The sequence below is a fragment of the Phoenix dactylifera genome, chromosome 10 (assembly GCF_051530095.1).
Source record: "Phoenix dactylifera cultivar Ajwa chromosome 10, Ajwa_hap1_PhDact_Kaust_v1.1, whole genome shotgun sequence".
NCBI classification, from domain to species: domain Eukaryota; kingdom Viridiplantae; phylum Streptophyta; class Magnoliopsida; order Arecales; family Arecaceae; genus Phoenix; species Phoenix dactylifera.
This window is the reverse complement of record NC_143199.1, coordinates 19,719,850-19,742,764: the sequence shown is the minus strand read 5'-3', so window position 1 is coordinate 19,742,764 and position 22,915 is coordinate 19,719,850. Positions and strand designations below refer to the sequence as shown.

The 22,915-nt window shown below is 38.1% G+C and overlaps 1 protein-coding gene across 1 annotated transcript; it reads right to left on the bottom strand.

Moving 5' to 3' along the window:
* Window positions 1–5,246: 5,246 nt before the first annotated feature.
* On the bottom strand, window positions 5,247–22,723 carry LOC103697492 (transmembrane protein, putative (DUF1218)). The gene is made up of 3 exons (XM_008779360.6): window positions 22,509–22,723; window positions 11,514–11,716; window positions 5,247–6,024 (listed from the first exon to the last, which is right to left on the bottom strand). Exons 1-3 carry the CDS (start codon window positions 22,602–22,604, stop codon window positions 5,706–5,708), a joined length of 618 nt encoding a protein of 205 aa, XP_008777582.1. The 5' UTR covers window positions 22,605–22,723; the 3' UTR covers window positions 5,247–5,705.
* Between the last annotated feature and the right edge of the window lie 192 nt (window positions 22,724–22,915).

Here is a 22,915-nt window from a genome sequence, read left to right as displayed (position 1 = left end):
TATATTTTTCTCCCCCAAATTTTTTCTTCCACTTTTATTTTCTTCTCATAATTCTCTACAAATATTTTTTGTGTTTGGTATTTGTTTTAGATTTTGGGCCAGTGTGGTCATTCTACTCTAGGTAGCATGCCGTTCTATATAATATTATAGTGAGGTTGAAGTGTTGGGGTTTTGATCAAATTTATTCATAGCACAATTCTTGGAGTGGCAATTTGAGATTGATAGTTCATATGTTTGTGGTTCTACACAGATTTCACTTGCCAACTTGAGAAGGAAGACACAATTTAAATTGCAAACCTTTGCCAAGAAATGCCACAATATGCTGCTGATGATGAACCATCATATAAGATCATATAGTTCTAAGGCCCTATGTATTGACTGATCAAAGCACCCTTGCAATTTTTTTGCAGAAGGTGTTAGTAAAGTGATACCAAGTTTTACTTCATGATCTTGCATACTACAACCAGGCAATTGTGCAAAAGATATTTTATGTTTCCAAATAAAAAAGAAATATATTATAGCTAGATAGAATAAGATCGACATTGTTGTAGTGAATTTGTATGAAAGATTTTTCTTGAATTCCAAGTATAAGAAAAATATATTAAAACTAGATAAAATGAGACCAACATTATTGTATTGGATATGTACAATAGAATATTATTCATGAGGTGTCTTGTTCTATATACGAGATAATAGCTTATAATTAGATATAATGAGACCAATATTATTGTATTGGATATGTACAAAAGAATATTGTTCGCGGGTATTGGAGAGAGAGACAAGAATGCTAGAAAACTTGTTGGCATCTTTTTGTCTCATCAAAATGGTAGCAAAGAGTGGTAAAAAGCCTAATGGCTAAGTAAGGGTAGATGCACGGGTGTGTCATTGGTATCAAATTAGCTAGAAAGGAGATAATAAAAGGATGATAATAAGAGTAGTATGGATCTAGATGTCTTGACTTTCAAAGACCTTCGCTATTGTCATACCATCTATTTGGAAGAACAAAAGATAGGGTATAGCTAAAGCTACAATCAAAGTACTCTACTACTACTCCTACTAGCAAATTAAAGTCCTACTAGAAAACTAAAGCAAATAATTTAAAGATAAAAGTAAAAATAACTTGAAGATAAATTGGTTTCATTGATTTGCGAAATGATCTTTTATTCAGATTACATTCTATTATTTATACACATAACTAAAACTGTTGAATAACCATTGAGTTCCTGTAACTGTCCATGTTGGCTTATCACAGTTCATAGTGATTCTGAAAGTTTCCTCCATGATTCCATGAACTCATGTACAACATATTCTCTAGCCATATCCCATTCCAAAATAAAGTTAACATCCTTCGACTTGTGTCTCCAAACTCATCATGGTTTCTCCATCATTAGCCAAGTCCTGTTCCTTCAATTGCATTTCTACACTTATCATGGCCAGTCTATCATAGTTGAGTCTTATTAGGTCTAGCAGGGATCACATGACTTCCATCATCCTAGTCCTTAACCTCATCCATGCGGCACCTGTTCATGAACACCATCTAAGTTTTTGAGATGAAATAGTAGCTCAAACTTGCCATCGAGATTGTGGGCAAGAATGAAACCCTCGGCAACGTGCACAACCACCAACTGACTTCCTTTCTTATCCCACCCTTTTTCTATTATCAAACCATTTCCCAATCACCCATTCTTTATGATCCCTACCGCCTCACTAACCTCCTGCCACTATCGATGCTGAATTCCTTCCAACATCTCTCTTTTCTCCTAGTTTGCATGAATCCCCTATTACCCCTTGTTCTGTGATTACCCAACCTCATCTCCTACCTTATAGTTGAAAACCACAATCCATCTCTTGCCAAGCCTTCCTTGACGCCTTCCATGGCCAGACGATGTAGTTCAGCTGCCAACAAGTGAGCTGAGGCTTGACTTGATGCCAAACCCTTCAGTCACCTATTTTGGATGGACTTCCTCTTTTTTTCTTCTTCTAGTCACCCATCACTACTTGTGGGTGTTTGCCACAGGTCCTCTAATTGCAACCCAATAACACCACCATCAAACTGCATCACCCTTGTTGTTCCTCTTTTCTAGGAAAATTGCAAGAAGAAGCCTTTCCTCTATTTTTATAAGAACACCTCTCTCTTCCCCCCCATCTCTTGGTGGCCCACAAACCAAATCCGAGCCCCCTAGTTCTCTCTCTCCTCTCTTGGTCACCCACCGACTAGATCCAAGCCCCTTGTTCTCTATCTCTCCCGCTTCTCTTAATTTCCCACAAGCCAAAGTTGAACCTATAACACTCTCTTTCTTTTCCATGGTTGACCCCAAACCGAGTCTCTCTCTTCCCCCTATCGGCCAACCTTAAGTCAAGCCTGATCCCCTCTTTTACTTTTATCTCTCTCAAATTGTATCTAACACTCAATCTCCATAATTAGGTGGAAACTAGAACTCTTGATCTCTAAGGAACACAAACATTGGGGTCAAATTCCGTATGCAAGGTAATCGTGAAGAATCTTTGGAAAGTGCAGGAATACCAAAAGACAAATTTGTTTCAAATGCTTGAACATTGATATTAATTATAGTTGATGTGGTGTTCGAAACATCCCATCATCCTTCTGATTGATGGTTGATGGAACATGGTGGGCATCGTTTGCACCATATTTTGACATCCAAGGATCACTGTAGGTGTGGTGGCTTCGAGATGTGATCAACAAGGGGTTCCAAATCTTGAGCTAAATAAGACAATTTTTCATATGGTCTCACCAAAAAGTATCACTTGATAGACAAAACCAGCAAATGCCATAAGAAGGAGTTGACCAAGCCAACTTGAAGGTATCTTAACATGGGGCATCACTCTATAGGCTGAATAGATAGGGATGGCCAAAGTAAACTATTGTAAGCAGATCAAATGAAGACATTGCGACAGACATGAGGCTAATCAAATATGATAATCAGTCCAACAAATAGCATAGGATTTGGCCATTATGATAAACGTAAATAGTGGAGGGCAATTGGCATCAGTTGCCAGAACTGTCAAACATGGAGGCTAGACTTGGGCTACTATTACTAGAGTGAGTGATTAGCATATGGTTTGTCTTCTAGTATACATAATAGATTATAATCTAAATGAAAGATCCTTTCGCTAATCAATAAAACGAATTTATCTTCAAGTTACCCTTGATTTTATCTTTTAATTTCTTGCTTTTAGCTTCTCAATAGGATTCCAATTTACTAGTAGGAATAGCAATAGTGCATACTTTGATTGCAGCCCCGGCTATACTCTATCTTTCCTTTTTTTCAAACAGACGGTGTGATGATAGAAAAGTTCTTGAAGGTCAAGGTATTTGGACACATGCTACTTTTATCACTATCCTTTTATTATCCCCTTTCCAGTTAATCTGACATTGGTGTCACACTTGCGTATCTAACCTTATCTCCCAAATGAGTGAAAAAGGTGCTAACAAGCTTTCAAACATGCTTATCTCTCTCTCTCTCTCTCTCTCTCTCTCTCTCTCTCTCTATCTCTCTCTCTCTCCACAGATGGAACGAGGAGGAAACAACTATATATTCTTTAAGTACTAAAATATACATGAATTATTAGGAAATATCTAGTGAAGTGGCATGAAAGGGGAAAATGGTTCAATACATAGCTCAGTGTTTCACTTGTTAGGTAAAAGCTAACCACCAAATGCCGGCAAAGCCACTGCAACCCGTCTCTATTCCAGTCTGGATGTAGAAATATATAGAGATGGACTTTGCTTTTAGGGTACTAAGGACTTCTGGAGGAAATGCTTGTATACCGACTAATAAAGTTAGCACATTTCTCACCTATCAAAATCAATCTCTCTAGAAATGATAACTAAATTATATATTGATGAAATTGTAAGGCTCCAGGAGGCTTTGGTATCCATTGTATTTGATAGGGATACAAAATTTATATCTCAGTTTTAGAAGAGTTTTTATCAAGCCATGAAGACTAAATTAAAATTCAGCGGAGCCTTTCATCCTCAAACAAATGGATAGTTAAAGAGAATAATTCAAACCTTAGAAGATATGTTTAAGAGCATTTGTATTGAATTTGAAGGGATCCTACGAAGAACACTTACTTTTAGTGGAGTTTTCTTATAATAAGAGCAAAGAATTAAAATTCCAAATAAGAGATCATGTATTTCTCAAGATATCCCTTACTAAGGATGTAATGAGATTTGGTGTCCAGGATAAACTGAGCCCCAGAGATGTGGATCCCTTCAGAATTTTGGAAAGGATAGGAGACGTAGCCTACCACGTTGCTCTACTCCTCTCTTTTGATAGGATTCACAACATTTTTCGTGTCTCCATGCTAATAAAATATGTACTTGACCCTAGCCACGTAGTGGAGTTTGACTAGACATGATTAAGCTGTATCAAATAGATTGTTGAGCATTTTTTTTATCTAAATTTGTTATATGGCTAAGTAATTAATTTAGAGCTTATGTTATGTTGCTCTTTAGTCTTGCTCTGATTTGAGTCTAGCCAACAGAATGGATCGTTAGCACCACATATTCAAGAGCCACTTTTCTTAATTTCAGACCTAGCTGGTTGAGACTAATCGCTGGAATATTTTATATTCAAAAATTAGTCTCTTTCAAAACTTGTCACAAAATTAATCATGACTGTAGTCGCAATTTTTACAATCCATGAATTTATTTATTGACTATTAATCAATTTTTATGATGCACAAATACATAATTTCACAAGAAGATATAATTATATAAATACATAAGTAATTTATGGAAAGTATAAATATTTATTTGTGTACTATCAAATTATGTTGGGTTAAATCAAGCTAGGTCAAGTGGGTTCGGGCTGGATTAAAGTCAGATCTGGGTTGCGTTGAATGTCAATTGTAATCCTAATCCAATCGAACTATATAATACCTCACTCCAACCCTACCCAATGAATGGGTTGAGGGCATGAGGTGAGGTTGAGCCTAACCCAGGTTGCCCCCTAGACCATTTGATACACCAGCAGTGGGTCCACCATAACTTGCAATTCCAAATTTGTAGTGCAACCAAACACACCTTAAGTACTCTTATAAACGGAGAAACCGTTCAAGAGTTGCAAGTAGATTCACTGCAGTTAGAAATACAGGTATGCTGGGGAAGCAGGAAGCCGGTAGCTAACCCTGGAGACAACACAGCTGCCGCTACAAGACTAATACAACATCCATGAATATTAATCCTGGATACAGATATTTGATGAGAAAATACTAATCTCTCTACACAATCCAAAATTTCTTCTCCATGTCTTAATAAAATCAATTCATGGCAGCCAAAATGCTGTCCACCACTAACTAGCTTATAGTATTATCCATACATTACAATTGGAGTGCTGCTAATGCTAAAGCTGTATAGCAGTCCAACATTGGTACACTAGTTCAATCCCAACAAACAACAACAGCATCTTTTCTTCTCGCCTAGCTAAATATTTGCAACTAGGAAAAGCAGCACCTTCTTCCATGATGAACATGAGTACCTTATGGCATAGCAAAACTCCAACTCTGCAGACATATCCAGGCCTCATGCAACAAGAGAACAATACAGTGCCCGAAGAAGACAATTCGTGATCTAGAAGTCATGTGTTTCAGGTGTTTGTCTTTATACAATTCACATGGCAAACTGAAAGAGCAGAATGAACCAGGAAAGGATTGGCAAGATTTTCGGAAACAGCCCATATTCAGGGAAATTGCTGCCTGTTATATGTATCCTCATGCACAAAAACTGGTTGCGTGCTCTGTGGAGGGATCTGAGGTTGCCCCATTGCAATGCCCTGGTTTTGCTGGGGATCCCAAGACTGCACATTCTTTGATGATGATAAGGCAACATAGTAAACGATCCCCAGAGCAACACTTGCGAGGGACATTACAGCCCCTCCAGAGAAAACTCCAGGCTTGACAACATAGCAATAGTTACCAAAGTACATGCTTTCCTCACCATGCTGGTCATTGAGTGCAGCACCGGTTAATAACAGAAGGAATGCTATTATAAAGGTCACCCTGCATGATGACAAAATGCTCAGCTCAATCGATAAAGTGCATTAATAGGTTGTTTTTTAGGTGGTCGCATTACCGGGAACTTAAAGAGGTTCAGGCTGAACCAAGATTAAAGACAACTGTTATGACTAGTTATGACATTACCAGTTCTTTGAAGCCAACAAGCATCAAAACAAATTCCAGATCAAGAGACATGTAGTAACAGAAAATAGTCTAGAAGAAAAATCTAGAGACATCAATACCATATGTAATGAAAGACAACAGAAGGCCAGCATTCCCAGAGCTTTGAAAATTCTCTCTTCATTTTTCTGATGATAAGCAAAAAATTGCTCTGGTGCATTATCAAAGTTCCAAGCTTGTCAAGTCTACATGCACCACAGATAATAATCAAATTTCAAGTTAATGAAAACATGATAAGTTGGATCCATCAGACAATTGTAATGCTACTGAAACTAATCTATCAGCACCGGACAGAAACTACTGTTAGAGGATAGAGACAATCAGGCCTGTAAGTCTTTTATGCAATCAACTTTCTTTAATTATAATGAACTGGTATGGGAACTTTCGATGAAGTTTTTGCCATTTCTATGGCAGAGTAACTTAGCATTTTGTAATATGAAGAAAACTACAGATTTTCCTACTTCATCTTGGCTGTTATTCTGAGATTTCTCTTTGCTTAACCCATAATCAAGGTGCACACAATTATTTCATAATTATAGGAATGATTCACACCATTCTTTCCTTCTTAGACAAAGAAAACTCCTAAAAGATCTTAGCCTATCTTTGCTTTGAGAAATCAGCAATTTCCCTCTAAAGATCAAATCAGTTCTTCATGCTTACCCCAATACCTTTCTCGCCATCCCCTAATTGAGGTCTCCTAAATGAACCAGCCAGTCTTGAATTGGTTTGGATAAATGAACAGCTTGGTAGTTCTTAAACTGTCCAAACATACATTCTTTTGAATTATTTCACTGACCAGCATTTATATACATAAGGATGCTAGATTGGGCGGTCTGCTTAGCTAGTTGAAAACTCTGAGAAGATACTATGTTTAAAAAATTCCTTCTTTATATATCTAAAAAATTTCCATTGTGCTAGCCAACTAAAAATGCACCAAAGTGGCGGACATGGACCACTACCAATGGGGAGGGTGTGTGTACTTTCAACTTGTATGGCTACAAAGAATCTATTGTGTATAAGTTTATCTAATAATGAGCAGGAATTCAACAAATCAAGCGAGTCGATATGATGGAAAGAATGGATAGATATCAACATTGGGTACTTGTTAAACATTTTCTTTTTGTCATCTCACTTATCATGAAAGAGCAAGACAGTTACTTGCAGGACTTCTCTATTCCATGCTAGAGTTGCATTTAGAGGATGGATGTGTTAGAGCAATAAACTGATTTGGTTGAAGAATAAGATAACTGATAGCTTAAACCTGTTATACAAAGAAATAATAATCATACGCCATTGGCCAGGAGTATAGAGTCAGTGTAGTAAAATATAGTTCCAATAAAGAACATACATACCATGGGAGACCAGTCTTGTCATGGGAGAAGATCTATGATGCTATTGCTTGTGCTTTTCAAGAGTGGGTACAAAAGTAATTTTGAAGCGTATGAAGAATGTAATCCATTGAAACGTGAACCCACAACTATTCCCCAAGTTCTTAGTTTGAAACTAATTGCAAAAGAAAGTAACCAAACAACTTAAGCTATCTAGCAACGGAAATAATAACAATAAAGAACCCCATTTGAGGAAAACTCACCAAGCTTTGGTCCTTACAAAATTCTAGCCCAAGTTGCTTTGGATAAATATAGAGGTCAGATATTGTCAGCCACGTAGAGCTATTTACTAAACAAAAAGTAAAAAAAAAAATCAAATGCACATAGTATTAACATAGAATCTCCATTTTTTATACTATTTTCAGGTTAGTTGCCTTCTTAAAAATTGAGGAGGTGGTATCACCAAACTAATGCAAGCCCTGACAATGAACGGGAAACAACTCTCAAACAAGGAGTGCTTGCATGGGTGGTTAGTCGTTTATTTTCAACCCACTATTAACCTTGAGCATTCATGAGAACGAAGACCTATGTTATCTGGACACTCGCGTCTGACTTAAAAAGCATGCAAGATACATATCCGAGTTGAATAAGTATCAGCCTATAAGATACTTAGATGCTTATGAATTTCTATAATTACCCCTTTTTGAAGGATTGGATGGGAGTTGAACTCTCACAACAATGAGTTTAACCTTCCATTTTCATGCTAGAAGTGCGTATTCTTTCTTTTTAGTGATTAGCCAAGGATGGAGGTATTGAAATTACTTTGGAAAATGTTATTTTTCTTATATTTTTAAGTTAATTGAGAAGTTTGAATGAGAAATATGTATACTGAAAGACCTTAACTAAAATATGTATACTGAAAGACCTTAACTAACAATATCTTCTTAATGTTTATTTGTTAAGTTTAAACAAAGAATACTAAAGGTATAAATTATATAATTTAGTTAAAAATTATAATTTATCCTACATATCCCGGTATCTCCTTTTCTCCTTCTTGTGAAATCAAACACTTGGATATGCATCCAAATCTGATTCTCATGTCTATGTCCATGCAACACTGATGAAGACCAAAGAGATTGCATACTATATGCCTGTTGTACATGCCAACTGGGCTTGATCAATTGGTTGGCTCCCCTCTTCTACCAGGTAGAAGTCCCAAGTTGAACCCTGATGGTGGCATTTCCACCTTTCTCAATAAGCATTTTACATGGTAGTGCATATACACTATTTCATATATGAGATAAGTGATGCACAAATGTAAAGGTCCAAATTGGAGAGAATCTTCGACAATATTATATAAATTTCCCCTAAAGATGCCACTCTCATAGCGTTGGATATGATTGAGGGTGCATTTCTAGGATTATCCATTGTACAATTATGCAGATGGTTATGCCCCTCCCTACACTCTCACAACTTCTGACACAGCCCACTCAATGTGACAGCATGTATATTGGTTATATGCTGATAACACAACACGTCCACCCCCTTCCCCGGCCCCCAAAAAAGGACAACACATCCCAATTCCCAAAATTAAAGAAAATGTGTGCCCCTTCATCAATTCCGATCTCCCTACCCTTCATTTCTGATTCCTCTCTCTCCCTTATTGATTTCATGGAGCCACAACCGAATAGGCTGGCAGCAAAGACGTTGGCCCCAACAATGAAGCCAACAACGATGGGGGCCACCATCCCAAGAGAGCCCTTCATAGGGTCTCGCATCGTTGCATACATCGTGTACACCAACACAAAGGAGATCACCACTTTGAAGAGTTCAAAAAGGTTGGCATCAAACAAGAGCTCCTTCATCTGCGCCATCCGTAGGTGGCTGACCCACATGGTGGTGTACAAAAACTACACATTGTTGGATCCACGAGCTCCAGGTCCTATCCAGCTTGACGATGGAGAGTAGTGTGGGCTTCTTGAGGAGCACATGCTTCCTATGCTCGGCCACAACCACTACCCAGAACTGTTTTCAATAGCCGAGCCATACCGGTGGGCATTGGTACCGGTACGGTATGCGTTGAACCAGCCGGTTCGGGCCGGTTCGGGCCGGTTCAGCAGACCTTGGTGCAACCCATAATGCCAAATCGCATTGAGTCCTCAACCATTGCTTTTGTTGCTCCTCTACTTCACCTAGTTTTGTTTTGAGCGAGAGAGAGAGAGAGGGAGGATGGGATGATATGTGGGGAACATAGGACGAGTTGGAAGATAGACTTTTCACATATGGAGGATGGGGGAATCGGGACAGGATTTGTTATAATTTTTTTTTTCGCACGGCAAGCGGGGGCACATGTTTTCACTATTATGTTATTCATATGTAAGCATACATGGGAATGCATCGAAGAATGTGTGATATCACTCGTTGCGAGAGCATAGTAAAATGGCACAATCATCCACAAAACTATACGGTGGACGATCCTGAAAATACAGCCACAAAAGTGCCTAATCCCATGAGACTAGCAACTTTAGGGAATTTTTACATAATATTCCCAAAATCTTATATGTTAATGTTTTGTAAGGTTGTCGAGCACAAAGGGAGCTGGAAATCTACATCTGTTATTTGATGAAAGCTAGAAAACTTGGATATATTGACTCATAGATAGATGAAAAAAGTATTGTATTTATACTAAGAAAGGGTGAGAATATTGTTATGGTTTTGTGCACATAACACCTGGTGTCATCCATGCCCACTCACTCACATGTGATCAAAATACCCACTGAACTAGCACTTCCATGCTTAGGTGCTAGAGGCAGGAGCAGATTTGGGTGCAAATACAAGAAAGTGTCTCTCTCTCTCTCTAAAAGAAAAGGGGAATAAGGAAATGCTTTAGAAAGCCCATGCATGGACAAATTTCTGAAGCAAGTATCCACCCTAAGTAGACTTTTTTGCTCATATCCATCTATATTTGACATGGAGATCTGATTTAAACATGTCATACACAGGCATACCTACATACAGCACTCGTTGACAACTAAACCTTCATAAATCAAAAAGGCAAAGGAGGGAACAGAATGGAAGTCCAGATGCTTGCTTCCACCCTCCATGAGAATATATGCATTTCTAAATTAAGTTATCCAAATTTTTGAGATTATGTTCCCTTTCTAAATCTCACAGAATTAGCCTGTTCCATTATGAAGAATCCAATAACACCCACACTCCTGTTATGCATGTGTATGTAAAACAAAAGGCTACTCATGCATCACCAAACCCACTCTCCAACTCATTGTTGTATTATCTAACTTCCTACTAACAGCGAAGAATTGCATGTGTATTTAAGAGCCATATTAATAGCTTGATTATTTTAACAAGACCTTCTAGAAGAGTTTTCATAAGCATGATCCAAAACATCACTAGTCAGAATTACATTAAGTCATTTTTCATGTAGATCTCCCAGTTGAATTTCTTAAAAACAAACTGTAGTGCAAGAGCACAAAGAGAAGCTAGTAGGAGACATTTAATTGAAAACACTTTCAGGGCATTTAAATCACAGATGTAAAAGTGTCAAAGAAAATTCAAAAGTGCTAATGAACAATGTTAGCAAAAAGTTGTTTAGGAGATGAAAATTTTAACCCATCAAACTCCAGAATGTGGTCTGACAGCATACAAATATTGACTGATTCTAATATGAAGCCAATCAAGCCTCACAAATGAATACCATATTGAAGGAGAAATGCAGGTAAAGTATGAAATAAATATCCGAGAAGTTTGTATTTAATAAAAAGAAATGTGCAGTCATGCAATATCTTTTGAGAGAACCATCTTATAGCATCACAGGTCATAATGTCCCACCAACAAGGTTCAAACCATGGACCACCCGCAAGGGAAAGCCCTTAGGTGGGGGGTAACCAACCAGCTGAGTTAACAGCTGTTAGCAAGAGTCATGCAATATCAAAGTCAATATAAACTTCTAGTTCAGAAGATTACCAAGAAATAATGAAGGATATCAATGCTACAGTCCAGTTGGTGTCCGATGGATTTAGATGCTTCTTGCAACATATGCACCCAGTTACAGTGTTGATGATTGCCTGAGCCATCATAAGCGCTACTGCTGCTGTTAGGCCTAGAGCTAATGCTGGACTCCTTGGATATACACAATCCCCTGGCATTGTTGTTTGAACATCTGAGATCTGCAAGTTAAGGATCAATTAAACAAAAAATACCCAAACTTGACAAAAAGATACCAATTTTATGACAACCAATTTAGCAGGGCCTTCCGATAACAACTTTTATATACAAGTAGGATACACCATCATTTAAGTCAATCAATAAGTAGAACAAGAAAAGTTTCTGCAAGAATCTATTTACTCAAGAAAAAATTTACATATCAAATGAATAGAAGACAATAAACACTCCAAGATAGTGATACTTTCTCTAGTCCCTTTGGCTCCAGAACTTGAGACATCTCACCTTAGCCTTAACCTTAACCAACAAGCCTCCTCCATCTACTTGGGGTAGGCTTTGTGAATCATGGTATTACTCTTCAAGGTCTAAGATGATCTGCCACCAGCTCTCAGCTTGATACAAGCACTCTAAATTAGTGCTGAACTCCTTGTCAAGGAAACTTTTGGGAAGAAGGAGGCCTACCATGAAAGCTAGAAGGCCAATTGGCAAGCAAAGAAACCTACCTTATTGGTTAACATTGTAGACTCATGCAACTAGGAACTAACCCTCCTTGTTTCTAGACTTGAAAAGACTATACATAGAGGACTGAGGAGACAGTTTGAGATAGGGAATTGCCTTATGCCTTTATCTCTAATCATAAATCATGACCTAAAATGAACAGTTAGAACACAAAAATACATAGCATCTGCAATCGGCAAATCAAAGTTCGGCTTTTATAACATTAACATATTTGTTGTGCTTTTATATGGTTATGTACGAATACATTATTTAACCAGAAACTCCAAGAACAGAAAAAAAAAATGCAGAAGACATCCAGTGAACTGTCTTTGGTTTTGATACACATTATTCTCAAGCTCATCAACATGCTGCAGAATCCAACAAAAAAAAACACTAGAAATTGGAAAACATAGCATGAAGGTCTAGAAATTATCCAGAACAACAGTCAGACAGTGGACTTGTGTGCTGCTCCAACAATCGATACTAAAACCTAGACTACAATTCTATTCAATTTTTGATGGTAAATGATTATGTTCAATGCTAGATCCCTTTTCTCGAAAAGTAAAAATAGATATAGTAATAAATTCTTTAACCTAGCAGGAAAAACGAAAGCATTGAGGTTACTAAATCTATAGCTTGCAACTAGGAATTTAAAGCTTTTGTAGTACATGACAAAAGTAAGATAAATTCTTTTACTATATGCATCCCAAAACTGAAGAGAGATTCTTTCCTCTTGATCACGCATCCATCATACTGTCTCACTATTGGCCCATTTCAAATCAAGTCGGGATGTAGACAATACCACTATCACATGTACACCTTTCTAACTAGCAAACAAAGAGATGCACTGAAATATCCATGCCTTCATCAAGGCGGGACACCTTCGATCCCTGGGGTGACTTCCTTGGCTGCTTTGATACTCAGACTACCACCACCCATCACCCCTTGGTCAATCATTCTTTAGTCCATGGCATCAAGCACTTGGGGTCTTCTATTTGTTAGCTTGGTTGGACTCAAAAGCCAATGCGATGTGGCTTTGCTACTCACAACCCTCATTTAATGGCCATGTCTCCTCATGCCAGGATTACATGCTTCATCATTTCATGCAAACGCATTGATAAGATATTCAAATCCTGTTGCTTAAAACTCCCTTAAGCACATTTATTACCATCATGCAAGGCCCTTGTTCCTTGTCGTCTTTTGGCTAGTACTTTGATTATTTTTTAGGGCAAACACAACTTTATTATTTACTTGAGTTCACAATACCTTCTCCATGATGAGAATTTTGATTTGCAAAATGGCCCAAACTTATTACAAAAAATTCCTCTGCCCTATTGGCATATCATATGGTAGAAGAGAATTGGTGCTTCATACCACACAAACCTGCCATGAATTACAAAATCCCATGGATTCCACCAATCCCCTCCTACTATGGGGCATGCCAACAATTAACAACTCCTCGGCGAAGTGTAAGGCCTTGTATTCATTTGATATTTGAGCTATTTCAAAATGCTTCCGTCTTTGTTTTGTTGAAACACCATAGGTACTTCTAATGCCCACCCTAGTGCGAGCTAATTTGCACCCCATTTGTATATTTTTTTCATCAACCAGCAATAGGCACTTCTTTAGCCCAACATTAACCTTTGCTTGCTCTAAACATCCATTTTCATGCCATACACCTTAATATTCAGCAAAGAAGTTTCTTTTTTGTTTTTGGTAGAACTGGATTTATTATATCAATCTAGTGAATATACATCCATATTGTTGACCTGAAAGGATTGATTTTAATGATACAAAACATTTGAGTAAAAAAGTTTACTAATCACTTGCTTGGAGTTCACAAAAATGCTCACAAGAAGCCAAAATGATATTAGTCCAAAACTCTTAATGTGGAAGAATAAAACTCAAGTTTATAAAGTTTTGTACTAGAGAAGTTGACACCAAAACACTACCAGCCGATCCTTGAATGTCCATAAGCTAAACAGAAGACTTCACTTTTGGACAGTTTCAGGAATCAACCTTAAGAGCCGATTCCTATTGAACAAGAGTCGACCCCAAAACTTGATTAGTCAACCCCAGCATAGCCACAAACAGAAGGCAGAAAGCAACCAAAATCAGCTTGTTAGCGAGTCGACCCCAATCATGGATGGGTTGATACCAAAGTAAAGAAGAGTTGACCCCTACAATGGCCACAGGCGAAAGATAGAGCATAGCAAAAACAACAGCTTTCTCAAGTCGACCTCCAGAGAAGAGGAGTCGACCCCTGAAGTAGTCGAGTCGACCCATCTACGCTTGGCAATAGTAACGGCTAGTTTTTTTGCGAGATCAGAATGGTCGTTTCGCCTCACAACGACTCGTTTAGCCTGTTTAACAGCTAGAAACTCATCCAATTACTTTTTGAAGCTATAAATGCAAGGGGACACCTAAGGAAGACAAGAGAGAAGACAACAACAAGAAGAACAAGAGAAAGAATTAAAAGAGCATTCATTGAGTGAGAAGCATTGAATCTAACTTCACCAACCACTTTGAAAGCATTCATTGAACACTCCCAATTGAAGTGGACATCAAGAAGCTTCTCCAATCATTTCAATGAGCTTTTAATTGATTTATTTCTACTCAATAAGGAGCTTAGATTATATTTATTGATTATTATTGTTATATTATCTTCATTGTATTTGTTGGACAAGTTTCAGTTGAGTTATAATTTGGAAAGGTTGATCCACACCTAGAAACGGAGTGCAAGGCTTGCTCATGTCGGAAATAAGTGACTAGCTTGGAGAGCTAGGGTTGATTGGTCGGTGGTATCCGACATTGTAATTGTTATTGAACGATTAATGGATTCAAATTCTCAAATAGGAAGCTTGGAGAGTGGACGTAGGTACTGGGGTTGGCACTGAACCACTATAAATCTTTCGTGCTTGCAGTGCGTGGATTTTGTGCCTTGTTCTTTTTTATTTATTGGCTTACTTATTGTTCATATCACTCATTGCACATCACTTACACATTAATAAGATATCATTCCGTTGCACCTGTAGTTTAGAATTTTGAAAAGCCTAATTTACCCCCCTCTTGGGCTGTATAGCTGGGCAACACATATGAATCAAAAAATAAAATATGCAAAAAATCTAAAGAAATATCCGATGCTACAACCCAGAGATTGGTTCCCATATGATTAGCTACTTATGTTGCTACCAAATGAGTCACACTATTAGACTCTCTACAAACATGAGTCACCTCATAAGATTGGAGAGAAGCAGCCATTCTTCAGCAATCCTGTAGCAATTGATGGGAACAAGTCTTAGTAGTTGATTGATTTGAAATCCACCTAACTATCGTCAATGAGTCACCTTCAAATATAATGTGGGTCGCCTTCAAATGCATCACCACAAATTTCAATCCTTCCCAAACAGCATGCGACTCAGCTATTAGAGCTATCATCTCAAAAAGTCGGACTCCCTCTACAGGCACTAGCGCATCGCTAGTGTTTCTAACAACAAAACTAACCCCACCATAATCACCTTTACTCAGAACACTGCCATCAAAATTAACTTTGAGGTTCAAGATCTTATAACCATATCTAGCATAGTTTCCTATCTTGGCAAGATGACTAAGTCCCTTAATCAGATATTGAGAAAGATATTTTAATACACCTCCTGTAAAGATGTCCAAAAATGTTCAAAAAAATCTTCAGGATGAGGCAAACAACATAATCATTACAGAAATAAAGCCAAATCCCTGGCAAATGAACTACATATAAAAGAAAAAAACTGTTGAATTATATCAAATATTTTAAAAAATTTGAAAACCAAATTGGTCAACGACCAAGTGGCAAGCATCCCGCACAAGCAAGGAAGCAAACATGGAAAAATTTTCAAAAAAAGTAGGACATAACAAGTGTCATGAGCGCAAGAACAAGCATGGAAAGGCCCCTCGAAGAAGGAAGGAAACATAGACGGCCAATATGCAATAAGCCGAAGAATCAAAGGAGCACAAGAAGACACGTCATCAATCCGCGGGAGGGGAATCTTCTTCTTTTGACGTGCCTGAGCCTATATAAAGGGCTCTAGGGATCATTTCAAACCACAATCAAAATTTTCTCTTCTCCCTATTCCAAGAGTCTAGATAGAAAAAGGCTCCAGGTATCATTGGGGAGGAACGAAATAAAGAAAATTTTTGTTCTCCTCATAATTTTTTTTAAATTTCTTTTGAGGTATCTGCAAGCGTGAACGTGCTCTTCTTTCTTCCCTAGAGGCGTACTGACGGGGAAGACGTGGCTCTGTATTGGGTCGTTGTATCTCTAGAAGATCTATGCCAGCAGACCCGTGCATGGGGAGCATAAACTTTCCTGGGACAACGCATCTGCATGCTTCGATCCACAGGCCATCTTCTCTCTCTTTCTTCATTTTATTATTATATTGTCAAGTTAATTATTTGCTAATTTATTCTTCTTATTTACTGTTTTTGAATATTAGAAATATTTAATTTATCAATTATATTTGTGCATCTAGGCTAACAATCCAGAAAAGTTTATGTACTATTAGCACTAGATTTTAAATTGCTACATTTATTATATATTTTGCTGCACAATTGTAAATTGTTATATTTTAGCTGCTACACATTCATGCTAGCTTTACTTTAGTATTTAATTTTTCAAGCAAAATATTAGATTGCCTAACCTGCAAAAGGTTTATTAATACCTCCATTTGAACTCCTCACGGAGTAATTTCCATATTCCATTCAAACGGAAATTCGGAAATTGGTTAATTCATAGGAGCTAGCTTAATATTGCACTTAGAATAAAATTGAACGATATCTAGTTAAATTATCCATTGAATAACGGTGTCTAAGAAAAGCTTATCAAAAAGGCATACGTGCTTAAGAAAGGCTGGTACTTAAGTGAGCCAAATGCTCCACTACCGATCTGGAGCTGATCTGGCTGTTATTCTTTGGATTTTTCAACTAGACATCTAAAGTTCAAATTAGATATCAGTGCAATAATTTGCCATAAATCTTCTCATTTCCACAAGTGTCAAAACTGTGTTAAGCTATAAATTAATAGCTTCCCACACATATGAAAATCTTAGTGCTAAACCTGAAAAGTTTGATGGTCAAAACTTTAGAAGATGGCAGAATCAAATGCGGTTCTGGCTCACCACCCTAGGCTTGATCTCTGCCATTGGTGGGTCTAACCCATCTGCTTCACGACCTCCTACTTGCAACAACTAGAGCTGATCAAAACCCGGGCCGGGCTCGGGCCGGGCTCTACAGCAGAAATTAGGCCCGATAGCTATGCCCAGGCCCGACCCGGCCCGACTGTCGGGCTTAAATTTTTATCCAGGCCCGACCCGATTTTATAAATCTGGTTCTAGGCCTGTCTAGCCCGGCCCGACCCGATAGGCCCGACCCGACAGGCCCGATTTTTTCTTTGTTTGGAATCTAGAAATGGGCCAGAATAGCCCGACCAGGTCCGGCCTGATTTTTTTGATCGAGCCGCTTTTCTTGCCCAGGCCCGACCCATGGACCTTTTTTTAATGCCCAAGCCCAAAAAATTTCGGGCCGGGCTGGGCGGGCCAGAAGGCCCGTGATCAGCTCTAGCAACAACCCAAACCCTACTCCTTCCTCTTCTCAAACTGATGCCGCCTCCTCCACTAGGACTCCAGAAGAAACCAACTACCACTGTCTTCATAGAATCCTAGGAGCCCTTTCTGATAGGCTTTATGATATTTATTATATAGCTAAGAGTGCCAAGGATCTCTGGGATACCCTAGAAAATAAATATGGACTTGATGATGCCGGGGTAAAGAGATTTAAAGCTTCTGACTTTAGCAAGTTTAAATTTGTTGATTCCAAACCTATAAATGATCAAATCTATGAATATGAAACCTTGATTCTTCAGCTCCAGGCAAATGGAACCCACTTAGATGAGTCTTTCCAAGTTGCCTGTATTATAGACAAATTTTCCTCTACCTAGTCAGACTTTGAGCCACACCCAAGGTGATCTGTCTCTAACGCAAGTCCTAAATTCTATTAGGATTGAAGAACAGCATCGCCTTAGAGAAAAATCCCACTCCTCCAATCCTTTGCCCAAAGTCAACAATGTTGAATCCAAGCCCAAATCCAAAAATCAGAATTGTTCTTTCCGTCCCAACTACAACAAGTCCTTCAAGAAGAAATCATTCAACCATAGGAACTCCTTTCAGCCCAACAACAGAAGACCCAACTTCTCTCAGAACCAGAAGAAAGAGAAAGAAGGAAAATCTGTTCGTTAATGTTCTGTCTATGGTCGGACCAACCATATGGCCAACCAATGCTTCTACAAGATCACTACTCGTCAACCTAGAAGGGTCCTGCTACTTCTGGTGCCCAGGCCAACATGGTGACCTGTGGGGCTGACTCCTCTGAGACTGCTATCAGGTTTGTTTCCTTCATACCTGAAGGTAACATGACACAATTAGCACTTGACTGGTGGAATGATACTAAAGCTAGTATACATGTTTGTTCTGATCGCTCCTGGTTTTCATCTTATCAAATCTCATGTAGAGGAACTGTGATCATGGGTAATAATGCTGTGGCGTGCGTGCTTGGAGTGAGACGAGTGGATCTGACACTTACCTCTAGAAAGATCCTCACTCTGCAAGGCGTGCACCACGTTCCAGACATCCGTAGAAATCTAGTTAGTGGATCCTTGCTTGTCCAGCAAGGATACCGAATTGTTTTTGAATCAAATAAAGTTATAGTAACCCATGGTGTCTCTTTCATCAAAAAAGATTTTCTTTGTGATGGGTTGTTTAAGCTCAATGTAATTATTCCATCTATGAATGAAAATTCTATTGTTCTTCATATTGACTCTCCTGTTGTCTGGCATGATAGGCTGGGACATGTAAAATATAGTTCAATTAAAAGATTAATGCACTTGAATTTAATCCCAAAATCAGAACTTAAGAATAATGACAAATGTGAGATATGTGTATAGGCCAAATTACCTAAAAGACCTTTTCACTCTGTAAGTAGAGATTCTGATCTCCTTGAACTCATACATAGTGATGTATGTAACTCAGGAAGAACCTCACGGGGTGGAAACAAATATTTTGTAACTTTCATAGATGACCTTTCTAGATACTGTCACCTCTATCTTATCAAAGCTAAAAATGAGGTCTTAAATAAATTCAAACTCTATAAACCAGAGGCTGAAAACCAACTAGATAAAAAGATTAAAATCTTAAGGTCTGATAGAGGAGGTGAATATACCTCATTTAAGCTGACCCAGTTCTGTGAAGAACATGGGATAATTCATGAAGTGACAGCTCCTTATTCACCCCAATCTAATGGAGTAGCTGAGAGAAAGAATAGAACCTTAATAGATATGGTTAACTCTATGTTAATTAGTTCAGGTGCACCAGAAAATCTTTGGGGGGAAGCACTAGTAATTGCATCTTATATCTTGAATAGAATTCCATTCAAATATAATGATAAAACTCCATATGAAATCTGAAAACATAGAAAATCTAACTTAAAAAGTTTCACTACTCTGATTGTCATCCTGTATCTACTCCCTATAATCCATCTCTTCATCTAAAGAAGAACTTAGGTGATCCAGTCAATCAAAGCTTGTATGCCCAGATCATTGGTTCTTTAGAATTTTTTGCAAATTATACCAGACCTGATATTGCATACTCTGTGAACCGACTGAGTAGATATATTCACAATCCTAATAATGATCATTGGACTACTTTAGAAAGAATTCTCAGATACCTTAAGGGTTCCATATCTCTGGAATTACACTATTGTGGTTATCCTACTGTTCTGGAAGGTTATAATAATGCCAACTGGATCAGTGATACAGTTGACACTAAATCCACCACTGGTTTTGTCTATCTTTTAGGAGGTGCAGCTGTATCATGCAAGTCTACCAAACAAACTGTAGTGGCTAGGAGCACCATGGAATCTGAAATGATTGCCCTAGATACCACTAGCATTGAGGCCGAGTGGCTTAGAGATCTACTGATAGATTTACCTCTTGTGACTTCACCATTGTCTTCTATATCTATTCATTGTGACTGTAGATCTACTATAGATAAATGCAATCAAGAAAATGCAAATGTGAAAATTAATAGGCACTTGAAAATGCGCCATAAATCATTGAGATACAAATTAAAGAATAACTTGATTGCACTAAATTTTGTAAGATCCGAAAGGAATCTAGCTGATCAGCTTACCAAAGGATTGTCTAGAACAGTGGTTTTAGAGTTGTCGAGGGGGATGGGGCCAAGCCCATAAGTAAAGTCACCACGGTGGTAACCCAACTTGAAAAGGTTTAATGGGTAGAAACAAGCTAAATAGGTAACTAATGAGGAGCACTATTTGTTTTTCCCATCCCTAGGGCAACAATGCTCATAAAAAGTAAGGGTTAGGTTGAGTTTTTACTCTTAATGAATCCGAAACCCACGAGGCAGGGTACCTACTTGCTCGTACCCTTTTTAGGATTCACCTATATGCGTGTAGTCATGAGGCCGCGACTGTGGAAAGTGGGTTGTTCCCTAATAACACACATGAAGAGATACCTGCGCATGGCCGTAAAGCGCAAACCCGCTTCAAGCATGTTCACGCTATATTATGTGTGCTGTTGATGAAATTTGAGCCATGGACCAAGGTTCAAGGTATAGTCCACCTTGGCTCCACAGAAATAATCAATTGTCACTAAATGAAGATTCAAACCGAAAGGTATCTACACCTATTACATAATATAAGATACTCAGCATTTTATTTTAATTTTTTTAATTTTATTTTGATTTTAATTTTTTTAAATATTTAATTTATGTGGGGGATTGTTGAATTAAATCAAATATTTTAAAAATTTGAAAACCAAATTGGTTAACGGCCAAGTGGCAAGCATCTGCGCACAAGCAAGGGAGCAAACATGAAAAAATTTCCAAAGAAAATAAGCCATGACAAGTGTCATGTATCCAGCGCAAGAGCAAGCATGGAAAGGCCCCTCGAAAAAGGAAGGAAACATGGATGGCCAAGATGCAATAAGCCGAAGAATCAAAGGAGCATAAGAAGACACATCATCAATCCGCGGGAGGGGAATCTTCTTCTTTTGACGTGCCTGAGCCTATATAAAGGGCTCTAGGGATCATTTCAAACCACAATCAAAATTTTTTCTTCTTCCTATTCCAAGAGTCTAGATAAAAAGGGCTCCAGGGATCATTGGGGAAGAAAGAAATAAAAAAAAATTTTGTTCTCCTCATAATTTTTCTAAGTTTCTTTTGAGGTATCTGCGAACATGAACGTGCTCTTCTTTCTTTCCTAGAGGCGCACTGACGGGGAAGACGTGGTTCTGTATTGGATCGTCGTATCTCTAGGAGATCTGTGCCAGCAGACCCGTGCGTGGGGGGCATAAATTTTCCTAGGACAACGCATCTACATGCTTCGATCTACAGACCATCTTCTCTCTCTTTCTTCATTTTATTATTATATTGTCAAGTTAATTATTTGCTAATTTATTCTTCTTATTTACTGTTTTTGAATATTACAAATATTTAATTTATCAATTATATTTGTGCATCTAGGCTAACAAAAACTGGACCTTTAACATAGAAAGTACCAGCAAGACAAAAAAAAAAAGAAGACTTTGATATGGCAAAAGAAGCACTTCAGAATCAAGTCTAATGACATAAGCATTAGAAACCCTTTATTGAAGACTAAATCCAGCAAAACCGAATTAATGCTCTCAACAGAGTACTTAGTTTGTCAAAAATCTAACAAAACTGAGCTTATTGAATGACCCAAATAACATGACCATCGAAGATTTTTTTATGGCGACTAGAGCCCATGTCCAGAGCCAAATTTTTTTACCAAACTTCCAATGGAAAAACTTGACCTCTAACATGAAACTAGTAATCAAACACAAGCGGAAGAACTTGATAGAGCAAAAGTAGCAAAGAACAACTGCAACAGGTGTCCGTGACCATCAAAATCCCCATGTCGAAGACTGGACCCCAACCGGAAAAAATCGATGCTTAAAAAATAAAAAACAGATTCCTCTGAAAAATTAACAATCTAAACTTGATCAACAACTCAAACAACATCCCAATCAGCGATATCCCATCATAGATCCAAATCAATATCCAAAAAAAAATTAACAACTTCCCAAGGAGTTTAGGAACAAAACCACCTTCCAAGAAAGACCCGTGTAGAAGTTCGAGTCCAACAAACTATTCAAGGAGGAAACTCATTATTACTGGAGAAACATCAAACACCGCACTCTTTTTTGTCGAAAAAGGAAGAGCTTTGGCTCACCTTGACCCTTGTCGCCTCCGCGGCGAAGCCCAGCGCGGCGGAGAGAAGCCCCAGAAAGCCCGCCGCCACGCAAACCACCACCGCTTTCCTCTCCATCGCCCTTTCCCTCTCTCCTTTAGCACCAGAAAACACTAGCTTTGCGGTGGTGGGAGAACTACTTGGGGAATGACTCGGAGGTTGAAAAATAGAGCCTTTCCTGGTTTTTATCCCACTACTCTGTATTTTAAATTTATGAAAAACAACTCTCTGAAAAAAGTTGATCAACAATTAATTATCTTATGGAGTATAAAAAGTTTGCATATAACCTTTTATAATATTATATTAAAAAATTTAGTCTTAATAATTATGTATTTGACTTAGCAAAGATAAAAAATAATTTTAGTTCCCACACATCTGCTGTTTTTTTT